General features: G+C 43.7%; 2 protein-coding genes across 3 annotated transcripts in view; both read right to left on the reverse strand.

The window, feature by feature from the left end:
• The window catches only part of LGALS9 (galectin 9), a 39,092-nt gene extending 28,108 nt beyond the window's left edge, over positions 1-10,984 (reverse strand). Inside the window, exon 1 of one of the 2 annotated variants that reach the window (XM_061605041.1) lies at positions 10,808-10,984. In XM_061605041.1, the coding sequence (XP_061461025.1) occupies positions 10,808-10,837 (30 nt within the window). In that variant the 5' untranslated portion in view covers positions 10,838-10,984. Of the gene's footprint in view, positions 1-5,506; positions 5,952-10,807 lie in introns of those variants that run through there. The other variant, XM_061605042.1, reaches the window with a different exon arrangement.
• Positions 10,985-16,111: 5,127 nt separating this feature from the next.
• KSR1 (kinase suppressor of ras 1) overlaps positions 16,112-24,383 on the reverse strand; it is a 158,993-nt gene continuing 150,721 nt past the window's right edge. The window contains exon 20 of the mRNA XM_061604725.1: positions 16,112-22,761. Within this exon, the coding sequence (XP_061460709.1) occupies positions 22,683-22,761 (79 nt within the window). The 3' untranslated portion in view covers positions 16,112-22,682. The remainder of the gene's footprint in view (positions 22,762-24,383) is intronic.

Genomic DNA, 24,383 nt, shown 5'->3' on the forward strand with positions numbered 1-24,383 from the left:
TAAATAAATACAACCATTTGCCTCCCCCCTCACAACAAGGATCACAAAATTCTACAGCTAGCAGGGTTCAGAATGCCATGCAACCTAAGAAATCCCATTTGTTTTAATGTATTTTAAGGTCTTTTTATGATGTTTTAAAGTGTTTTTAGTGTTTCTGTTTGCTGCCCTGGGCTCCTGCTGGAAGGAAGGGCGGGGTATAAATAAATAAATAAAATTTCCCAAGGCAGTCCTGCTGCAGGTTAAAAAAAAGACATTATTATTACTATTGTTATATTATTGTTAAAAGTATTGCTCGCCCTTCACCAGAAGATCCCAGGGCAGGTCACAGCATCAGTTTAAAACAAATTAAATCACAACTAGAGGCAGCTCTAAAAACACAGATCTCACGAGCTAGTGAAAGCATGCCCTACATTTCAAGCTGCTTAGTAGATTCATAGGCCTGGCTGCGTCAGCACTCATTGCGTGCGGGCCCCCTGAAAAAGCGAGTCAGCCACTTTATATGTGGTTTGGGGGTTCTCAGCAAGCAACAGGGGAAAGTGGCTAGCATCTAAAACCGGAAATGTAAAGGAGAGAAACCAAGATGCTAGAAAAATATGTTTTATTCGTAATCCAAACCTGACGTGTTTCAGGCTGAAACGTGTCAGTCTTGGTTTCTCTCCCTTATATTTCCGTTCTCAGCAAGCAGACAGCTCTTTCCCCCCCTCTTCCTCCTCACAGCCTTACCAACAACCACATTCTGTGATGCTCCTAATTCCTCTCTCTGATTTCACTTCTCTTTTTTAAAACATTGGCGGTGCGGCTTGGGAGGGCATGATTGTCAGATGCCGTGAACTTCACTAAAATCTTGGCTGTGTGTGACTTCCTTCTCAAAAGCCTCCTCTTCCTCTTCCAGGGCTGCTGTTCTAGGGTCTAGATGCTGATCTGTCCAAAGCTGGCAACATGCCCAAGATTTCAGAGAAGGCCCGCGCCACACAGCACCAGCACTAGGGCCCCCTCGGCACTGTACATTGCAGGGCACGACACCACCACATCAACTGTCACAGGTTGTGATGGGGGCTAGAGTTGTCAGGAGACCTCCATTCCCCTCCCAGAGTGGTTTAAGGATCCATCCCTCTTCCCAAGGAGCTCGGGAAACTGTAGCGCTTTGAGTGACGGGAATAAGACTCTCCTCACAACGCTCAGCGCCCTTCGCAAACTACAGTTCCCAGGGTTCTTTGTGGGAAAGTGGAATGATACTGCTCACAATGTATGGTGCAGATGCGGTCTCGGTAAGTTTTGTCCAGTACGGCAAAGTTATCCCAAAGGACATTGCCCCCCACAGGACTGAATGGCAGCCCAGCGGCCAACCCTCTCCCACAGAAGTCAGGGTCAGCCATGGAGTACTTCCTGACCCATGCTAGCAACAGGAGATGGGCGGCAGTTGGCACAGTCCTATGGTGGCAGATCGGGCTGTACCACTTCATCCTACAGTTGTGGGGAACAGTACCATATTTTTTAATGCTAAGCTCTGTAAAAAATTGTTTCAGCACGCCTATCCAGGTATGTCATTTTAACATGCAATTTTGTGAGATATAATGGTTCTAGGATTGCCAACACTGGGTGCTATCTAAGTTTTAGTTAGAGTAGACCCTTTTAAAATTAATGGACCTAAGTTGCCCATGTCCATTATTTTCAACGGATCTACTCTTAGTAGGATTGGCATTGGATACAACTCTAATGATATTTTTAGGTTAACTTGTTTTTAATTTTTGTTTTTATTGGTATTTTGAATGAATGAATGAAGTCTTCATTGTTCAAAGCCATAGGCTACCACAGTTAAACAGATATAAAAGGAACAGAGCTTGGAAGTAACTAGTTACAAGTAACGAATTACTTGTAATTTATTACTTTTTTGAGTAACGAGTGGGTAACTTCATTACATTTTGCTGGTAATAGGACGAGTAGTAACTTCATTACTTTTGAGGAGTAATTGTAATGTTTCTAGCATTACTTTTGCGCATTACTTGGGGGGGAGCAGGGGAAGTCTTCTGCTCCTCTGATTTGTGAATAAAAATCATGTGCTTCAAATTGGGCTTCTGTGCAGCGTTGTTCTTCATGCTCTATGGGTGCTTAGGAGGCTACAAGGGAAGAGGTGGATAGCAAGACGGGGTAGAGAAAACAATTGTTTAAAAATTGACAGGAGTGGAAGGAGAAAAGAGCTGGAGGTAATATATATACAAAAATATGTGTGTTGGGTATCATTGCTGGGGGTGGGGTGAGGGGATGTGAGATTCTGTTATGCCATTCTGTTAATCTTGTGGATAAAATATATATATACTACTACCCTGTGCGTGTGTGTGTGCTTATTTTTAATGTTGTTTTAGGCTACTTAGATGTGCAGCAGCCGAGGCCAGCACCTTGTAGGCAATTTTTTTCAAAAAAGTAACTAAAATGTAATTGTAGCAATTACTTTTGAGTAAACGTAAAGTAATCAGTTACTTTCAGCAATTGTAACGGTAATTACTACTTTTTGGGGGGCCATGTAACTGCAACTGTAATTTATTACTTTTTAAAAGTAATCTTCCAAGCTCTGAAAAGGAAGATACAAAATACATATTAAAAAACAGATCATATTACAATAAAACACAGCTCAACAACATAGAGTGGAAAAGCAGTGGTACAGTTCAAATAAAAGTTTCTTCTAGTGAGAGGGAGATACCCTGACCCACCCCATGTCTTAGTGTGTAGATACTACGGTCAGACTAGCGCAGGGGCACCTCCCGCTCATCCCACAAGGTGTTTTAGGTAACTTACTCTTACTTTTCCTGCAGCTAGAGCAAGGTAAGATAATGGGCCGATCAGTTGCCTAGCAACGGTGAATGGGCCAGGGAAATCCTTTTGTCATTGAAACTCTTCAGGACAGCCTCATTCCCCCCTTCCTGGAGCCCAGGAGAGTTTGCTTTTTTTAGTGTGTCTAGAGTGCTCTCTACATCATGGCTATGGGATGCCCCTGCACCCAGATGGAAAAGCTGGATATTGGACTGCTGATGCCTTGAACCCCTCCATCCTTGAGCTCAGGTTGGAATGTGTGTAAATAAATAAACCATATTTCATAAAGACACCGCAGTCTCCGCTGACCTTCTTCCCAAAGGAAACCAAACCCTGGAGGAGCGCAGGGACCCCTGGAATCTCACCGCTCAGCAATTGGGGGAGGCGCGCAACGATATCATTGCCTGCAAACAGGATGCATATCTGCTCCCGGGGAAGTCTATCTGACAAGGAGCGAAGGGTGCAGGAAAGAAATTTTAATCTTGGGGACTTATATAGGGGACATCTCAGTAGATAATGTATAATGCCCTCAACTTCACCAGATTGACAGATACAAAGTCTTTGTTGGGTTGGAATGTTAGAAAACCTCCCCTCCAGAAAAGGAGAGGGCATAAGTCTGGAGTCGTAAAGCTGTGAATGATTTTCTCAAGGGTGTCACTGTTAGAAAAGTAAAGTAGTGCTCCATGCCAAATGTTGTTTTATATAGTGGGTACCAAATAGAAAATGACATTTGGGTAACTGAAGAAACTGGAACAGGTTCAGAGGAGGGCAACATGGATGATCAGGGGACTGGAAACCAAGCCCTGTGAGGAGAGACTGAAAGAACTGGGCATGTTTAGCCTGGAGAAGAGAAGACTCAGGGGAGATATGATAGCACTCTTCAAGTACATGAAAGGTTGTCACATAGAGGAGGGCCGGGATCTCTTCTCGATCGTCCCAGAGTGCAGGACACGGAATAATGGGCTCAAGTTGCAGGAAGCCAGATTTTGACTGGACATCAGGAAAAGCTTCCTAACTGTTAGAGCCATACGACAATGGAACCAATGACCTCGAGAGGTAGTGGGCTCTCCAACACTGGAGGCATTCAAGAGGCAGCTGGACAGCCATCTGTAGGGAATGCTTTGATTTGGATTCCTCGATGGCCTTATAGGCCCCTTCCAACTCTACTATTCTATGATTCCATGAAAGGTCCCACCATTTAGTATAAAGATAAATTTTGTCTTTGAACACCTGTTTAACTCTAACAGAAGTAAAAGTAGGTAAAACTTCCGTGCTAATAGAGTAGATTTAACAGAATTGACCCAGCAGCTTTGGGTTGGAGTTTGCAGTTGTTCTAGAAAACATTTCTTTGGCAGGCACGAATCATTCATACAAGACAACTTCCGCCAACACAGGGCAAGTGAAGCATGAGCACAGGATTCTCTAGACTAGAGCCCTGTTTCTGCCCTCAAAAGAGATGCAGGTGTACTTTGAGGGACAGCTAACAGGGATCACATGAAGGAATTCTGCACTACCTCCAGAGTAGAGACATCTGTATACCCCCCAAAGCTGTGCACCATACAGCAGTTGTGGGACTATCTTCTTCTGAAACACCTCAACTGCAGGTGCAACCAAGCTCCCCCCTTGGAACTTAGAAAAATGCATCAATGTTTGTATAGAATGGAAGGACTTCAGCTTAACTTCCATGAAAGCTGGGTGTTAAACCCGAGTCCCAAGTATCTGAAATTACGTTGCTGTTCAACTTCCAAACATGGGTTTTTTTCTTCCTCCCAGACCACCATTTTTGTTTTGGCATGATTGATAAATAGATACTCCTTTGAACAAAAAGTACTCAGACTTCTTAATAGCCTTCGCATCCCAATTAATGTAATAGAAATCATAGCTATGTCATCGGCACACAAGAGGACAGAGAGCTTGGCATCTAAAACTGAAACTGGAAACTATTCTGAACCACTCAAATCATGAACAATGTTGTTGATATAAAAATTAAAAAGGAAGGGAGCCAAGAGGCATCCCTGGCGTACTCCTCTGCTGGTTGGTATATTTTCTGATAGTAATCCATTTGCCCCAAGCCTGAGAGAAGTGTTAGCATGCATCATTTGTATTAAATACAATAACTTTCTGTCAATATTGGTGGCAGATAACTTTTGCCACAACTGGCTGCTGTCAATAAGATCAAAAGCAGAAGTAAAATCCACAAAGGCAACAAAAAGCTCTTTTTTGCCACTTTGGGAATATTTCTGAATCAGGTGATGAAGAATAAAGCACTGATCTATTGTGGACTTTCCCTTTATAAACTCTGCCTGTTCTTCTGAGTTCTCGGTGGCCCAAGCTTCCAATTTGCATAACAAGTATTTAGAATACAATTTTGCAACAACACTGAGCAGGCTAATCGGTCTACAATTTTTTGGATCTGCCTTAGAACCTCTTTTGTGAATGGGCACCACTATACTTACTTCCCAACCCTGAGGCGTTTTCCTATGTAGGTGAACATTTTAGCAAAAACTGGGCACCACCAGGCAGGATTTGATCTAAACAATTCTGCAGGAAGCATATAATCCCCTGGTGCCTTTTTTGCAGGCAGAGAATTAATCAGAGTGTATATTTCATCAGGGGTTACAGGGTCCCATTCAGGGCAGGAGGAGAGCAGAAAAAAAGTCTATATTAGGGGGACTGAGTGAAAAGGGAAGAAAAATACCATTGTGATGAAGTAATTTGATTGTCAATGGAGCTGGCTCTCCCTTTTATCCCTTTTGTCACCAAGGTCCAAAATCTAGCTGAGTTCTTTTCCACGGTTGCCAAACCTAGGTCCATCCACAGCTGGCGTATGTGATTATCCTTTTTAGAGCGCAGCAAATTTTTATACTCCCTACGGAGATGGTATGTAGGAGTTAAAGTTTTCTAAAGAGTCCACTTTCCTTAATTTCCTGATAGCTCTTGATAGGATACGTTTGTGAGCAGGACACTGCCCATCAAACCAGCCTTGATTTGGCTGTCTAGCTGAGTGGGAGCTAACCACAAGAGGCCTGATTTCTTTCACTATTTTGTTAAAATTTTCCAAAGGATCTGAGGAGGACAAAAGTTGATCCCTTAGAATTAATATCCTAGGGGACATTAAAAATAGATTTATTCCTTCTTGGACCTTTCCATTCCAGCAGCCCTTTTGTCACCTTGAACTGTCAGGTTCTCAGGGAGAGCTGAAGGGATAAATCCAACTGGAAAGAAAAAAAGAGATTGAATTGGCATATGATCACTCTTGGGCCTTGAGAGAACTTTAAAGGTGTCAAAGTAAGAAACAAGTGGCTGGGAGAGGATCATATAATCTATAACACTCTTTCCCCTTGGTCCAATATATGTATATAACTCTGATAGTGGGCTTCTGTCTGTCCCATTACATATATATAGATGGAACTTAAAGACAAGAGCAAAAAGAGAATTGCCAGCTGTGTTGATAACTAGGTCTTTTGAGTTCCTAATGGGGAAAGGAGTCAAATCTCCCAGTGTCAGTCCCAGTTTTTCCCCTATTTTAAAATTATTTGATCCTATCCTGGCATTCATGTCGCACGACATTAAAATTAAAGGATCGAGGTTTGACTCATATAAAGAGGAGAGAACCTGATCTAAATCAGTCCAAACTGAGATACCCTCACACTTTGAAAACTGAGGACGGCAATGCACATTTATCAGGAAGATTTTTAAACCTGAAGGCCAGACAATTTGGATAGTTAAGATATTAGTAAGATATTAGTACTAGAGCCCAGGTCCATCTGTGTAATATTTGGATTGTGATCGACCAAAATTAGAGTTGCCAGACCACCCTGCGGCCGTCCTCTACTGTCTGATTATAAAATTGCTGGGAGGGTATAAACAGCATACCCAGGGAGGGAGGAGAAGGTTGTTGAAGCAACCCAAGTTTCCTGGATGAAAAGAATTTGAAATTGGGAACAGAAGTCTTTGAAGTTTTCATCTGCTAGCTTAGAGAGCCATTCTGCTACATTCCATGACAGGACCTTAACAGGTATGACACCACTGGAAGGTGGAGCAGTGGGCAGTCAACACTGGCCATCCTCTTTAAGTGGGCCGCAAAAAGATCTAGGAACCAAAGTTCCTTAATAACAAGCTCCTTTGCCCTTGCTTCTGCGATTCCCATAGTTTAAGGGGCCCTGAGCATGTGGGAACAGAAGATGTTCACCTGATGGGTCTAATTCTATCAGAGATTCCTCCGCAAGTATACAGTTAGAGGCCACATGAGATACAGTTTGTGCTCCTGACTGAGGCGCAACCTTATTCCTCAAGGCTGATGCAGAAGGTTGGGGTAATAAATTGATTTCTGCTACAATGTTTTGAACCTTGTTTTGAAAGTAGTCCAGCTGAATCAAATCCAATTCTTTTACAGGAGAAAGAATTGGGGGGGGGGGGTTAAAAGGAGTGAGACGACTCAAGAGATTTCTCCTGAATAAATGGTATAATTATTGGGTGTTTATTAACAACAATTTCCTTGGAAGGATTGAAAAGAAAAGGTCTCCAATGGTCTTTTAGATTTGGGGTTTGAACCTCAGTAGATTCTGGGTGGAGGTTCTGACAAGTATCGTTATAGACTAACCTATTTAACAGTTTTTGTAGCCTAGCAATAATAAACTGCTGCTCCTCAGCTGGGAGAGAATAAAATGTAGTAATTAATGCTTCTTCTTCTGATATTAAGGAGGTCAGAACTTGTTCAGAGGAAGAGTGTTTTCCACTCCTTGCTGGGGAGTGATCTCTCTCTTGTTGGTTTCTTGGCAGGGATCCTTCTACTATCACAGGCAAAAAATCATTACGGGGGGATTGCAAGCTTTAGATTTTGTAGGACTGATAGAGGATAGGCCCATAGTGCTTACAACGTCATCTCCACATCTCAGGCCTATAAATATGTTTGAATTTGAGGGTGAAGGTGGCTTATCACCAGGTAATACGACCTCCTTCGGGTCCAACAGCTCCTCAGAAGGACAATTTAAAGGCAAAAATTTATCACTCCTAATGGGCATTGGGTTTTGATAAGAGGCACGTGATTCTTTAATCAAAGGTTGGATCAAAGTATTATAGAAGTGTCTGTTCACCTCTATTCCAAATTTTGCAAAAACTTCCCTGGATCTAAGGATATTATCAACAATGGAGGTTCTAGTAAAAGTTACTTTTGAACCAAAATTAGAGAAATCAAAAAACAGATACTCAACTCCCTTTATATCTAGAATTGATAAATAAGTGACTCCGATGTCATAAAGTATCTGTATAAAATGAAGTTTCTTTTCATTCTGTGTTGGCTCATCATTTGGCCTAGGGAAGTTACAGGACACTAACTGGAGTCTTAAAAGTGCCTTCTACCAACTTTGGTTGGTGGCCCAGCTGCGCCCCTATCTGGACAGGGATAACCTTGCTTCAGTTGTCCATGCTCTGGTAACCTCCAAGCTAGATTACTGCAATGCACTCTATGTGGGGCTGCCGTTGAAGACAGTTCGAAAACTGCAGCTTGTGCAAAATGCAGCGGCCAGATTGGTAACAGGGACCAGACGGTCCAAACATATAAAACTGATTCTGGCCCACTTGCATTGGCTGCCTGTATGTTTCCAAGCTCGATTCAAGGTGCTGGTTTTAACCTATAAAGCCTTACATGCAGGGCCAGCTCCCGGCATGCGGGGGCCCTTGGGCATCGGCTTGCCCTGGTCCTCCGGTGTGTGTGTGTGTGTGCACGCGCGGCCCTCCCACACACCCCCACAGGCCCCCTACTGGTCTAGTCTTTACCATTGCCCTTAATGAAGATGGTGGCCACAGTTTCCCTAAGGGGAATGAAGCCTCTGCCGCCATCTTTGTTGATGGCACACGTGTGTGCTACATGTGCACATCTCTGCCATCAACTAAGATGGCAGCAGCAGCTTCAGTACCTTAGGGAAGTTGCGGCCACCATCTTCATTAAGGGAAATGCTAAAAAGTCAGCTGACAGGTAAGTGGGGGGCGTGGTGGGGGAGCACGGATCGCGGAAGGGGAGCGGAGGGCCCCTCAGGGGCTCCTGTAGCTCCGGGGCCCTCGGGCCAGTGCCCAACCTGGCCACCCTTTAGAACCAGCCCTGTTTACACGGCTTGGGACCACAATACCTAATGGAACGCCTCTCCCGATATGAACCCACCTGTACACTATGCTCAACATCAAAGGTCCTCATCTGGGTGCCTAATTCGGTGGGAATCTCGGAGTCTGGCAACAAGGGAGAGGGCCTTCTCAGTGGTGGCCCCCAAATTATGGAATGATCCTCTTGACAAGGTGCGCCTGGCGCCAACACTGTTATCTTTTCGGCACCAGGTCAAGACTTTCCTCTTCTCCCAGGCATTTTAACATGTGTTTTTAAATTGTTTTACATTTTTAAATTGTGTTTTAAATTGTTTTTAAAAGATGTGTTTTAAATTTGTATATTTGTTTTTAATGTTTTTAGTTACTGTAAACCACCCAGAGAGCTTCAGCTATGGGGCGGTATATAAATACAATAAATACAATAAATAAATAAAAGTACCATTATTGAAGCTGTTGAGAGAGATAAATTACCATTAGCAGGAGTCCCATTTATAGCTGGGCTCTTAGATGGGAGCGGGACTTTAGCTGGTAATTTCAGACAGTCTGGCTCAAGAGACAGGAGATCATTGACTGTGGCCTGAGGGTTAGAGTCCTCAACTATGGGGGGTAGAGATGGGAGGCACCAGAAACTGGACCCCTTGCCTTGGAAATTTTGCGATTGTTTAACTTTTTGCACTTGCACGTTTTTTTCCTTTTTCTTGATTTTCAAGTAGATTGAACAATCTCTTAAAATTAAAATGAATATTTTAGACTTAGAGGTGGTCGCTGTTTTCAGTTGAGTAAGCTGTGTACACAAGTTGCAAAATGAACAAACGAACAAACAAATAAAAACACTTCCTTCTAAGTAAAAAACTGGCGCAGCCAGGACCCAACAGGGCCAAATCTTTTCTCCCAGGGGTGCATGTATGCGTTTAACTTACAAGCACAAAACAGTGATTAAACAGCAGATTTGGGCTGCGTACACATCATCCATTTAACACACAAACCTGGAAACTGTCATCTACCCCTCACAGAGCTACTATTCCCAGCACCTTGAACAAACTATAGTTCCTAGGATACTTGGGAAGCGCGGGAAATATCCTTGAAATGTATGGTGTGCAATAATGCAGTGGCTAATTCAGAAGTGCAAGAGCCCCTTCATGAGAGTCACACGCAGCCACACCTCTCCCTCTTTTTTTTTTTCTTTTGCTGCTGGGTTGAGAATGAGATCCTTGTTAATACTTTCTTCCACAATCACAGATGTCCCTAGGCGCTAACCAGCACGAAAGGGGAGAGTATTAGCTACTGAAAAGAGTCTTCTCAGTGGCCGATTCATCCCATTTCACTCCGATTGGCTCCAGTCAGCAGGAAGGGCCAAGGAAGCATGTTAGAAGACTCTTCTCAGTGGCTAACAGTCTCCCCTTTCATGTGATTGGCTCATGGGATGCTGGAGACATGGAGACCCTGCTCCCAAAACCGTAAGGGGTCTAAGACCCCCTGAGACCCGCAGACGGTGTGTAATCAAAGTGGGAGAGCCCAGGCAGAGGGTGACAATGCTGATGGGAACCAACCCTTAACAGTGGTTTATGTGGGGTTACTAAACCAGGCCAAAGTCATCTAGGGCTGTCCCCATCCTTTGCCCTGCTGGGTTCAACAAGGTGCAACGGTGAGAGGGAGGAGGAGGAAGAAGCTGGTACCTAGTGCCATCCCCTGGACTTGGATGCAAATCAGAAGGCAGGCACGGGGTCGACGGGAGCTTGGTAGATCAGTGCCCCATGCGCCCACTGGCCTCCAGTGCTGGAGAGGAGCGGGCCAGAGAATATCTCGCGCGCGCATTTGTTTATTTGGGGGATCTCGTCAAGAGGATGCCCCCCACTTTTCAAAACAGCACCAAAACCCACGTGCCAAGGGCTGGACTCACCGGCTTGTAGTAGGGGGCTTGGAAAGCCATGGGCAACTGCTGCTGCCGCTCTCGCAGGGTCTGGAAGAGTTCAGATGAGGAGACGGGCAAACTTCCCGGAGCTTCTTAAATCAGCTCGCTCTGCTGCGACGGGGCGGGCGGCTGCGACGACACGAAGTTCCCCCCACCTTTCCCCTTCCACTCCTCCGACTTTGCAGGGCGGTGAAGCAGGAAATAGCAGCATCCGCTGTCGAAAAGAGACAAGTTACATATTTCAGTTGGCAGATCAGCAATTTCACATTTGAGTTCTTTGAGAACTCTCCGGTGGATGCCATCCGGGCCTGGTGATTTGTCAGTTTTTATATTGTCTATTGAGCCTTAGCATGGCCCGGCGGGTTGATTATCATCGGGTTGCATCTCTGCTGGGCCTACCCAGAGTTGCCCCCATTGAAACTAATGGACATAGTCCGGTGGGTCTACTTGGAGTAATTATTTAGGGTTGGTTCACGGTTGTAGTCAAGTGAGGCCTACTCAGCGTAGACCCCTTGGAATGAATGAGGTTAATTAGTCATGTCTATTAACTGCAAGGCGTCTACTCTGAGTCGGACTAGCAGTGAATCCCACCCACGTTGCTTTTTAAAAATGATAAATTGTGTGTGTGGGGGTTTCATTCTGGTTGCTTTTTTAAAAAGACTATTGCTTTTGAAAGGTGCAGATGTGGTTCGTTGGTTGATATCATTCAATGCCCAATAAATAAATAAATGAATATATAAATAATTCTTTTGATTTGTTGCCTTTCACACATAAAGTGCCTCAAAGCAACTTAGAAAAAGTAAGGTGAAAGAAATGAACAGCGGCACTTCGGGTAGTTCAGGCTGTCTTCTTAACAAACCCCATAGCTGGCTCTCTGATACTATATTTATTTACTTATTTAGAGTATTTGTACCTCAGCTCTTCAGCCAAAAAGGTTCCCAGAGCATCTTGCATACAATCAAAACAAGATAGTCTCTGCCCACAGGTGTAAGACAAACAAGGAAAAAGGGTCAGACAGGGAAGAGGGAAAAAGGAAACTCAGGCACCAATTCTTACATAGCAGTTTACTCCCAAAATTATTTTTTGATTGAAGAATATTGTGGCTTCAATTACCAAGGCAGATTTTTCCCACCACCAGGGCTGCCTTTGTTGTTATGTGCCTTCAGGTCGATTTCAACTTATGGCGAACCTATGAATCAGTGACCTCCAAGAGCATCTGTCATGAATCATCCTGTTCAGATCTTGTAAGTTCAGGTCTGTGGCTTCCTTTATGGAGTCAATCTATCTCTTGTTTGGCCTTCCTCTTTTTCTACCCCCTTCTGTTTTTCCCAACATTATTGTTGTTGGACTCAAAAGCTTGCTCACTATCTTGTGACATTTTGATGGCCATAATAAGGGGGCTTTGGGATTTTTTGAAAGAAAAAAAGGGGTGTGCTTAACCATACAAACGAATGCAACCTACCTCTTCCTAAAGTTAACTTCTTTGCTTTATTGCGAAAAGTGAAGTTTATCTGGCATGCAAGAGGATTGACAAGTTGCATCCCAGGATATGATGTCATTGTGCTGGCAGGGGCTGATGGGAGTTGAAATCCAAAACATGGAGGGCGCCCAGTTGGGGAAGTCGTATCTTTCAGCATCGTAGATACTATTCTGCTTCACTACCTCAAAACTGGCTCCCAAAATTCTGCTTGAGACCAGGGGTGTAGTTGTCCAGAGTCTCAAGGGGTCTAAGACACTTTACTTTTTTGGGTGCAGGGTCCCTCTGTCTCCAGCACCCCATGAGCCAATCAGTATGAAAGGGAAGTGTGTCAACCATGGAGAAGAGCCTTCTAACATGCTTCCTTGTCCTTTCATGCTGACTGGAGCCAATCAGAGTGAAAGGAAATGAGTCAGCCACTGAGAAGACTCTTCTCAGTACTCTCCTCTTTCATGCTTATTGGTTCCTGTTGTTGTGGAAGAAGACATTAACAAGGATCTCATTCTCAACCCATCAGCAAAAAAATCATGAAGGGACCCTGCACTTCTGAATTTGCTGCTACACCGCTGCTTGAGACAATAAACCCTCCTGAACTTGGTGTGAAAGACATGTCGAAACCCAAAGCCCTCTTCGGCCCCTCTTTCGTCACTCCTTTGCCATTTCCAGAAACGTTGGAAAACTTTTAAAATAACTAAATAATCAAGCTTTTAAAATTTGCTCGTCGAACAGATTTTGAAACACGCTGTTGAAATAGCTGCTAAGATAATCACATGGGGTGGACCACACATCTGTGTTAGAGGTTAACACAAGCCAGCTGTTTCACAGGAAGCTGGCCTTACACTGAGTCATCTAGCTCAGTACTGTGTACACTGACTGGCAGTGGCTGTCCACGGTTTCAGGCAGGAGTCTCTCCCAGCCCTACCTGGAGACACCTGGGACCTTCTGCATGCAAGGAAGATGCGCTGCCACTGAGCTATGGCCCTTCCTCCAAAGGGAAATTAGCACCTCCTTGTATCAACCTTCGTTGGGTTTTTAAAAACTCCAATATCATAATGCGTGAGATCCAAAGTTAGTTATTTGAAAAACCAGATCCTCTGTTTTTCTCCCCACCACTAGCAATTTGATCTGTTTCACTGAAGAAGGAAAAAGGCTCCAATAACCTTCAGGACTGTGTCGTTTTTTTACCTTCTTTATTTCCCCCTTTCCTGGGAATGTGTAAAAGTTACTGACCCACAGCTCAGCTGTCTGACAGCCCGCAGCTTACCACTAAGGGCAAAAGAAGTTTTTCTTGGAATGAAGGCTGAGGAGAATGTTCTGAATCAACAGATATGAAATGCCAATTTTCCTTGACCAATCCTCTCTGGAAGAATCCATCAAAGGGCCTGGCAGGATCGGTCCAGTGGCCCACCTAGTCCAGCAGTTCTCACAGTGGCCAGCCAGATGCCCTAACGGGAAGCCTGCAAGCAGGACTGGAGCGCAACTCTCCCCACTTGTGATTCCAAGGAACAGGTCTTGAGAGGCACACCAGCATCTGATGGTGGCTAGTAGCCACTGATAGCCTTCATGAAGTTGTCTAATCCTCCATTAAAGCTGTCCAAGTTGATGGCCATCACTATTTTGGAGGGAGAGTGGACTGGACTGTTCCCCCCCCCCAACAGCATGAGACATTGTTCTTAACACCTTAAAAGGCTCCTGAATGTATATGTGTGTGGAAAATCTCCCCCGCAAAAGGATGGATAGATAGAGACTCCCTGCCTCCAACAGGTTAGGCCTCGTCTTGAGTACTGCATCCAGTTCTGGTCTTCGCACTTCAAGAAGGATGCAGACAAATTGGAACAGGTTCAGAGGAGGGCAACAAGGATGATCAGGGGACTGGAAACAAAGCCTTATGAGGAGAGACTGAAAGAACTGGGCATGTTTAGCCTGAAGAAGAGAAGTTTGAGGGGAGATATGATAGCACTCTTCAAGTACTTGAAAGGTTGTCACATAGAGGAGGGCCGGGATCTCTTCTCGATCGTCCCAGAGTGCAGGACACGGAATAATGGGCTCAAGTTGCAGGAAGCCAGATTTCGACTGGACATCAGGAAAAACTTTCTAACTGTGCAGCCTTTCCCAACCAGTGTGCCTCCAGATGTTGTTGGACCACAATTCCCATCTTTCCTGACCATTGGCAATGCTGACTGAGGCTGATGGGAGTTGTGGTCCAACAACATCTGGAGGCACACTGGTTGGGAAAGGCTGTGTTAGAGCCATACGACAATGGAACCAATTACCTAGAGAGGTAGTGGGCTCTCTGACACTGGAGGCATTCAAGAGGCAGCTGGACAGCCATCTGTCGGGAATGCTTTGATTTGGATTCCTGCATTGAGCAGGGAGTTGGACTTGATGGCCTTGTTAGGCCCCTTCCAACTCTACTATTCTATGATTCTCTGAACAGTGGAGGCAGAGCATAGCCAACATGGCTAGTAGCCGTTGATAGCCTTATCCTCCATGAATTTGTCTCATCTTCTTTTAAAACCCTTCGAGGTGGCGGCTATCCCTGCCTCTTGTGGGAGTGAATTCCGTAGTTTAATCATGTGCTGTGTGAAGTATTTTCTTTTGTCTGTCCTGACATTTCCAACATTCAGATTCATTGGATGTCTACGAGTCCAAATATTATGCAATAGGCGGGAAAACGTTTCTCTATCCACTTTCTCCACACCACGCATAGTTTTATACATGTCTGTCATGTTACTTCTTACTTCACCTTTTCTCTAAACTGAAAAGCCCCAAATGCTGCAACCTTTCCTTATAGGGCAGTTGCTCCAGAGCTAGTTGGAGGGGCTTAACCTGTTTATGGCTCAGAACAGTTTCCCGTAAGCCCAAAATGATGAGACCCAAAGTGACCCCAAAATGATGAAATAGTGCTTTCTTTAACCTATTGGTTCTCTTGAGTAAATCATTCTTCCTTCAGTGAACACGGATAGATGAAAAGGGTTTCTTCAATAGCTTCTGATGGCTAGTAGCTACTAGACTTTTACTGGCAAGGCTAGGCATGCTGGCCTTTCCCCCCACCCCCCACTCAGCTCTTTGGAGGAAAGATAGAGAAGAGGAAATGGCAGTATCTATTGTGTGTGGGATGGGGAGAGTTATTCTCTGTTCACATCGGCATAGTTTGATGTGCACTGAAGTCAACCACCCTGTCACTGCCCCTGCAAATCCTCTTCCCGTTGTTGTTTGCGCATGCACACAGGTGGGTTTTTTTTAGTGCTTCAGTTGTACACTGTGCATTGAGTAAGCTTGCAGTTCTGAAGTTGGCTTGAAGCTGGTTTGGGGTAAAGCCTATCAAAGCACAGTATTTCATAAGAAACTACAAGATAACTGCATTGAGGGGCATGTCATGCGTACACCGGTTCAAAATACGGGTGGGAGTGGATTGGCACCAGAGTAAATGGCAATGTGTACACAACCTTAAATTCCGGAGTTCGGACACTCCTCATAGCAACCCCCTAGCCATCCCCTTTTAAAGACTATACTGCAAAATGTTTTAGACCAAGACAAACATTGTGGCTTCAATACCAAGCCAGCTTTCTCCCTCTCTCCCCCCCCTTCCCACTTTGCATAACATCTAGCCTCAGGAAGAGGTTTGGTGGACTCAAAAGGCTGCACACTATTTTGTGACATTTTGATAGCCGTAATAAAAGGGCTTTGGAATTTCTCAACATTTATTTATTTATTTATTTATTTGTTGCAGTTGTATACCACCCCATAGCTGAAGCTCTCTGGGCAGTTTACAGCAATCAAAAACATTAAAACAAACACACAATTCAAAAACATATTTTAAAAACAATTTAAAACACAATTTTAAAATTCAAAACAATATAAAAACAATTTAAAAACACATGCTAAAATGCCTGGGAGAAGAGGAAAGTCTTGACCTGGCGCCGAAAAGATAACAGTGTTGGCGCCAGGCGCACCTCATCAGCAGGATCATTCCATAATTTGGGGGCCACATTAAAAAAGGGGGCAGTGGTACCCTTAGCCATGCATGCCAATGCAACCTATCTCTTCCTCTGCTTACCTTATTTGGTCTCTCTCTCTCTCTCTGAGAAAAGCTTAATTTATCTGGCATGCAGAGGATTGGCAAGTAGCGTTCTGGGCAATGGCATCAGCACCCCTGCTATGAAATAAATGTTGTTATGTGCCTCCAAGTCGACTGCGACTTATGGCGACCCTATGAATCAGCGACCTCCAAGAGCATGTGTCATGAATCACCCTGTTCAGATCTTGTAAGTTCAGGTGTGTGGCTTCCTTTATGGAATCAATCCATCTCTTGTTTGGCCTTCCTCTTTTTCTACTCCCTTCTGTTTTCCCCAGCATTATTATCTTTTCTAATGAATCATGTCTTCTCATGATGTGTACAAAGAATGATAACTTCAGTTTCATCATTTTAGCTTCTAGTGATAGTTCTGGTCTAATTTGTTCTAACACCCAATTATTTTTTTCGCACTCCATGGTATGTGCAAAGCTCTCCTCCAGCACCACATTTCAAATGAGTTGATTTTTCTCTTATCCACTTTTTTCCCTGTCCAACTTTCACATCCATACATACAAATTGGCAATACCATGGTCTGAATGATCCTGACTTTAGTGTTCAGCTATACATCTTTGCATTTGAGGACCTCTCACAGCTGCCCTCCCCAGTCCTAGCCTTCCTCTGATTTCTTGACTATTGTCTCCATTTTGGTTAATGACTGTGCCGAGGTATTGATAATCCTTGACAAATTCAATGTCCTCATTGTCAACTTTAAAGTTACATAAAACTTCTGTTGTCATTACTTTAGTCTGTAGTCCTGCTTTTGTGCTTTCCTCTTTAACTTTCATCAGCATTCGTTTCAAATCATTACTGGTTTCTGCTAGTAGTATGGTATCGTCTGCATATCTTAAATTATTGATATTTCTCCCTCCAATTTTCACACCTCCTTCATCTTGGTCCAATCCTGCTTTCCGTATGATACATTAAAACAATTCCAATATAGTTGCAGGCTTAGATAAAGGTCTCTGCTTCAAAGGCTTGTTGAAAGAGGAAGGCCTTTAGTAGATGCCAAAAAGACCACAGAGCCAGCAGCTTTTAAAGGGAATTTCAAAGGGCAGGTGCCACCACACTAAAGGCCCAATTCCTATGTTGTGTGGAAGGGTCCTCCTGATGAGATGGCCATCACTGAGAGACAGCAGTGCTCAATTGGATATACAAGGGGTGAGATTGCACCACAGGAGTGCAGAGATCCATCTCCTTATGCTCATGCAATAGCAGCATCAGGAAGGAAAAATGTATTTGGGGTTGGGGGTGATGACAGAAGAGGCAAAGTGCATTTCTGGATTAGGGGAGCGTTTAGGGGCTTGGCTGCTTTCTCATTCTCGACTTGCAAATCAGCTCGAATCACAATGATATAATGGGGCTCTCTTCAGAAGGAAATAGACCTTGGACCAGCTGCTCCTGTTAACATCTAGCTGCTCAGGGAAGCCAGCTATGGGGAACCTGTGGCCCTCCAAATGTTGTTGGACTGCAACTCCCATCAGCCCCAGCCAGCATGGCCAATGGTCAGGGATGATGGGATTTGTAGTCCAGCAACATCTAGAGGGCCACAACAAATAGGCTGCTTGACAGTGGAGCAGGCTGCCTTGGAAGATGGTGGGCTTCATTAGAGGGTTTTTAAGCAGAGGTTGGATGGCTACCTATTAGGGATATTGCACTAGTTCCTGTATCAGCAGGGGTTGGACTAGATGACCTTTGAGGTCATTTTACTTAAAAAATATACAGACGGGCTCTTAAACACACACACACACACACAACCACATAACTTTAGGTCATCCAGAGCCAAGTTTTATTCACTTAAAAGAACTCTAAAATATCCAGAATTTCATTAGCATAGAATGTATTTCTTTTTTCCTCTCTTTTTAACAGTTGCACAAACTAAGAGCTCTTAGTTAATACTAACAATTCTTTTTTAAAAATTAAATTAATAGCCATTCTGGAAGACAAACTCAGTTGATAGAAAATATATTTATATTTATATATATATATTTATAATATATTTACTGTACAAAGTTTACATTACATTTGAAAAGGAAAAAAAAGTCAATTTTCACCAATATTACAGAACTTCATTTTACATACACCGTCGAAGTTGTGGCTCAGGAGATCCTTAACGTACAGCTTCACCAAAAAAAAAATGATATGACCTCACAGTGCTAATTCACTCCCTTACAATCACCACAAGAAGGAACAGTTACAAATAATCAGAAACAATGGTGCAAGGATCCCCTTGTTTTCTGTTCAGCACCCCTGGTGCAATCTACAGTGTAATCCTATAAGTCTCTACTTAAAAGGAAGTCCCATTGAGTTCAACTGGGCTTGCTCCAGATAAGCGGGTATAGAATGACTGCCTTAAAAAAGGACACCAACCCCCCACCATCAACTTCCTGCTGGCCCAGATTTACAACAGTGTAAACAGCGATGGGGTCACACAAGATCATTTATTGGCTGTCCGTTGGCATATTCTAAATGGACAAATATTTGAGTTTACGTCAAGCATCTTAAATCTTAAAATGGCTTTAAAGGAAAGGATTAGAAAAAAAATTGTGGAAGATGGAGCTATCAAGGACCAGTAGCCAACATAATTTAAGAGAGTCCTCTCTCTTTCCAGGGATGGCTAATCTCTGGCCATCCGGATGTTGCTGGACTCCCGATTACCGTCATCCCTGACGACTGGCCATGCCGGCTAACAGAAGTTGGGAGTCCAACAACATCTGAAAGGCCAGAGGTTAGCCACCCCTAAGATAGGCTAACCAGATGCTGGGAATAGAGGGATATTCCCATCATGCCATGCTCCAAGTCTCTTGGGCCAAACTACACGTTATGTTTAAGGCATACCAAATTGCTTCATCTTCCTTTTTAGCTTTATTGGTTACAGGCATTTCTGAGGGAGGGGGTGATCCTTACTGAGAATGCAGCACATGGTGAGGGGAGGGTTACATTTCCCTCCCCAGCACAGCAGGAAATTTCCTAAGAATGCTTAGGAAGAAAGCTTCCCATTGGCGGCAAGGGTCTGAACCCCAGGCAAGGTGAAAGCGGCCTTTCTTCCCTATAAGCGTGGTTGAATCTCTGTTTATTAGACACCCCAAGGACCTGGTGTGCTAAGGCGGGGTGAACCCCAAACCAGTAAATATACAGAAATATGTTCCGATAAATCAGTCAAAATTGAGCCCATCTGTTGCATTGCAGATATTAAGTGGCTTAAACAGAACCATTTGCATCAAACTAGGGGGTGTGGGAGCTGAATGTTCATTTATACCACACACAAAATCCCTGTTAATAAAAATTGAACATGGCAGAGATTAGAATCCTTGTCCCTGACATGCTAGCTTTCTATGTTTGGATATGGAGCATTCAGTTATGTGAGACCCCCCCCCATCAAATCTTTCATTAAACAGAGAGAATGATCTCAGAGGGCCAAGGAAGTTAATGTAGCTTCCAGAGGTTAACAAACTCTTACAGAGCATTGAAGGAAACAGAAAACACCTCTTTCTCTTCCCCGTTGCTTTAAAAAAAAAAGTGGGATCTGGATAGGACAGTGGTCTCCTCTATCATCACACTTTTCTCTAAAATATCTTCAGTGTCAAGCTACCATATTTAAGTGCTCTTCTAGAAAGAGGTTCTGCTAGAGCCCATCTTCTTTAAAATGACACAAACCCTCTCAGGCTTATCACACAGAATTGGGTGTCCGTTTGTCAACACTTCCAAGCGTGGCCAAGTGTTCAGGATGAACCTCAAACAAATGTCACCCTGCAGAAGCCTCAAAAGGTCCAGGATTCCCCACTCCCTTTGTTAACAGTCTTATAACAAAATGGCAAGACCAGTCGACAGCCAACACAACCGCTACTATGTGAGATGTTTGTATCTTGTCGCAGAGGACCTACTGGACAGTGCCTGTGACACCACCTCAGGAGTAACCAACTACCATACCCTACCTGTTTTGGAAATGGTTCTTGTAGTCTTTTCTTTTTTAATAAGAAAAAGTGCATTTATTAGAGCCGTTAGTTAAACCAAAATTGTATGAAAAAACCATTGCATCCAAGCACCCTAAAATATGGACCTAGAATTATACAAAGCCAAGAAACTGGCTTTAATATTTAACATTTATTATGCCAGTGAAAAAGCAAATTGAGTGTCTCCACTCCTTCAAGAAGAAGGATGCAAGGTGACACAGGTTTAGGGAGCCCGTAAGATAGAGGTGGGGCAATTTATGGTCCTACGGATGTCACTGGATTCCATCAGGCCCAGACAGCATGGTCAATGGTCAGGGCTGATAGGTGCCAAACACACCTGAAGGACCACAGGTTGCTCAGCTCTGTTTCAAAGAGTGGGAAATAGTGATTATGAGGGAATCACAAGTAGCTGTTTAAGAAGTACAGGTGTGGGGAACCTTTGGCCCTCCAGATGTTGCTGAGCTACAACTTCCAGAAATATGAGGGGGAGAAACCAGGATGCTAGAAAAATATGTTTTATTTGTAATCCAAAACGAAGACCCTTAGTGGTCTTAATGAGGAGCTAGAATTTCTTCCTCTCTTATGAAGTTTAGAAGATATCCAGGATCCCTTGCAGGTTCTCTTTATTCAGGTGTTTGTCATCATATAATTTTTGAGTAATTTTTTAGTGGTTTTACCGGCATCACAATCTCTGGTTATATATATGTACAGGCCTAATGAACTCTTTTCTGAGGCGTTTGTATTGGTGAAAGCAGTTTTGCTCATTGGAAGATATTGTACATCAGCCTTCACTGTAAGTGAAAAGATGTTTTATAGATGGGGTTTATATGTATGATGTTTTACATGTTCACTGAGTGAAATCTGTCCCTGCCTTTTTATCTACAGCCCTGATGAAAACCTAAATATACAAGGCTGAAACGCGTCAGGATTACAAATAAAACATATTTTTCTAGCATCTTGGTTTCTCCCCCTCATATTTCCGGTTTTAGATGCTAGCCACTTCCCTTTGTTGCTGAGCTACAACTTCCATCATTCCCTGGCCATTGGCCATGCTTGCTGCGGCTGACAGGAGTTGTAGTTCAGCAACATCTGGAGGGCCAAACTTCTTACATACCTCCAACACCAATCCCCCCAAAATAATGAGAGGTAGGAAGCTTGCTTTCAAAAAAGTTATCAACCGCTACTCTCTGTGTTGTGGTTGAGGAGCCTCTTTTGTCCAGTTGGCCAGATCCAAAAGTGGCTACCCCCCCCCGGGCACTTTTGACAGGTCTACTGACCTGTCAATCGCTTTGTGTCATATGATGTCAGAAGGATCCAGCCCTCTGGAAAGTAAGCAGGGCTTGCAAGTCAGCAATGAATTTAAAACAGCAGCAAGCACAAGCCCCGTAGCAAAGGAACAAGCAGGAGAATTCTCCAAGTTGCACTCTCACGGTTGTTCCTTACACAACATTTCACACTTGGAAAATCTTATCACAACAATCCCGGCCTTTTAAAGTACATGACTTCCCCCCCCCCAAATACTGGAAACGATGGTTTTCTCCTCACAAATTCCCAGCATCCTAAACAAACGACAGTTCTCAGAATACTTTGGGGAAGTCGTGTGCTTTAAATGCACGTCAGATGTGCTTCAAACGTATGGTGTAGAGCTGCCCAGAGAGTTAGTTCCATTTTGCTTCAGCAGCTTCTGAATGTTTTAAAAAGCAAAAAAAGGGTTAAAATTTAAACCTCTTTAAAGTTCTGCTTAACAGCTGTTGTTCTCCAAACTAGTTAGACTGGGAGAGCATATTTCTTAAAAGGGAGGATGGGATTTTTCCCCACTCCTTTACAAAAGCAACCATTCCCAAAGCTGTGGAGGCAGAACAATTTTCAAACTGGTTTGAATTTTTGCATGCAGACATGCCCTGTACTGTGTGCAGCCTTCACTTCAAACAGAAGTTTTCACGGGCAAAATTTAAAACCTTCACTATTTCACAGACGAAACCAAGATTCATAGCCAGGTTGTATTAACAATGCCTTTTAACATTTGGGGAGGGGAAAATTGATTTAATCTTTTCATATATCAAACCTTACATCACATTTATTATTAACCACGAAAAAGAGAATTCACACAGGGGAGGGGGGAAAAACAATCAATTAGAATGTAAACATTTTTAAAGTAAAGAAGACGTGAAGACAACAGAAGCAAATGTAACAAAAGTCAAAATGAAATATCACTGGGAGGCTGGGGCGTGTCCTGCCCCCCTGCCCCTTCTGTTATTTGGTAAGCTTCCACAGAGAACTCCAACAGACTCTTCCAGCTGTGAGCGATAACAGATAACAGATCATTTTCTTAAAAAATGACCATTAATACACACCAAGCTATATCTTTTGATTGCTGGATTCCAGATCTCCCAAGGCAAATCGTTCAAACCGGATGGCAACTTTGCTACTGTTAATGCTGAAGAGGAAGGTTGGAGAGGTAGGAAAAGGAGGGCCGGGGGGGGGGGAAGGAAAAGGAAGATTAAACAGTTACACTTTTGAGCCCTTGTACAAAAACTAGAAGCGGCTGGTGAGCAAATTGGTTCTCAGTACTAACACAGAAAGCAAAATGCAGAGTCGGTCATGAAGAAAAATGGCAGAAATTGCACAACTTTTAAGCCTCTGAGGGTTTGTGGGTTTTTTTTTTTTAAAGGTGTGGAGCTGCTTTACCCATGACTAGGGTCGAGGGAGAAATCTGATTCAGTGTGCACTTAAAGAGCCTCCTTCCCGCACACTTTCTGAAACAATATGCAAACTGAAACACAGCCATTCTCCAAAATTCAATGTGGTTCTGCAGCCAAGTTAAAAATGCATATACTCGGGTAAAGTGTGCAGAAAAATGCCCCTGTTGATTATTCCGATTTTGTATTAACTAGGGTTGCCGCAACAACGTTCAGTGGGTAAAAGTTAGAAACGGCCCACCAAAGGCAGTCCCGCAGATTAATCAGGCAGCAGATTTTTTTTCTTATAAGTTCTTGTTTTTAATTCAAATAATTTATAAACATTGCCATCCCACGGAAGAGGCAGAAGGGTAAGAAGTAAACAAAATGGATAAATAACAAGTGCACAAGAATGAAAAGAGACTGCAGCCTTCAGAATGGTGCGGTTGCTCCTGTGCAAATTTACACAGATTTAATCAATTAATTGATTAAAAACCCACATGAGTACTCACTAAAGATCTCTTGAACTGGACAAGAGCCTTAGGAACATAGGAAGCCGGCATCTAGCTCAGGATTGTCTACACTGACTGGCAGCGGCTCGCCAGAGTTTCAGGGAAAAGTTTCTTCCAGCCCTACCGGAGATGCTGGTGGGGATTGAACCTGGGACCTTCTGCGTGCAAGGCAGATGCTCTGCCACTCAGCTCTGGTCCTCGGAACGTAGGAAGCTGCCTTATACCGAGTCAGACCGTTGGTCCATCTAGCTCAGTACTGTCTACACTGATTGGCAGCAGCTCACCAGGGTTTCAAAGCAGGGCCCTCTTCCAGCTCTACCTGAAGATGCTTGGGATTGAACCACTGAGCTATGGCCCTTCCTCAATATCTCGCGTGAGAGAGGCGGGTGGGGAATATGAATGTCAATAATTATCCCAACTGAAGCTATAGCCTGAAAGACTCGAGAGCAGTTTTTAAAGGCTCTTTTGCAGGGGCAGCCCCCCTCAAAAAGAAAAAAAAAACCCAATCCTGCAGAGATGTTACACCATTGATTAATTTCCTTAAATCCCATGCAAGCACACATTGCTGGTTGTTTTGGGAGGGGTTGTGTTTGCGTACACCTTTTCTTGCGATGCTGGTTGGTAAAAAAGTTTGGAGACACAATCGCTGAGGACCATTCCATGGAGCAGGGAGGGGTGCCGAGAGAAAGAGGCAGAGTGACAAGCGTTGAAGCCGACTGAAAACGCTTCAGAAGTAAAAGGGTTAATCTGGGCCCGGTGTTAGTAGAGCACCACAGTTCTTGCAGACAGGGATGGTTACTTCCAGTTCTAGCATCTCACACCAAGAAGAGGAGACAGGAAGATAAAAAGGAACTTGTAGAAGCACTGGG

This window comes from Rhineura floridana, chromosome 21 (assembly GCF_030035675.1).
Source record: "Rhineura floridana isolate rRhiFlo1 chromosome 21, rRhiFlo1.hap2, whole genome shotgun sequence".
Taxonomy (NCBI): domain Eukaryota; kingdom Metazoa; phylum Chordata; class Lepidosauria; order Squamata; family Rhineuridae; genus Rhineura; species Rhineura floridana.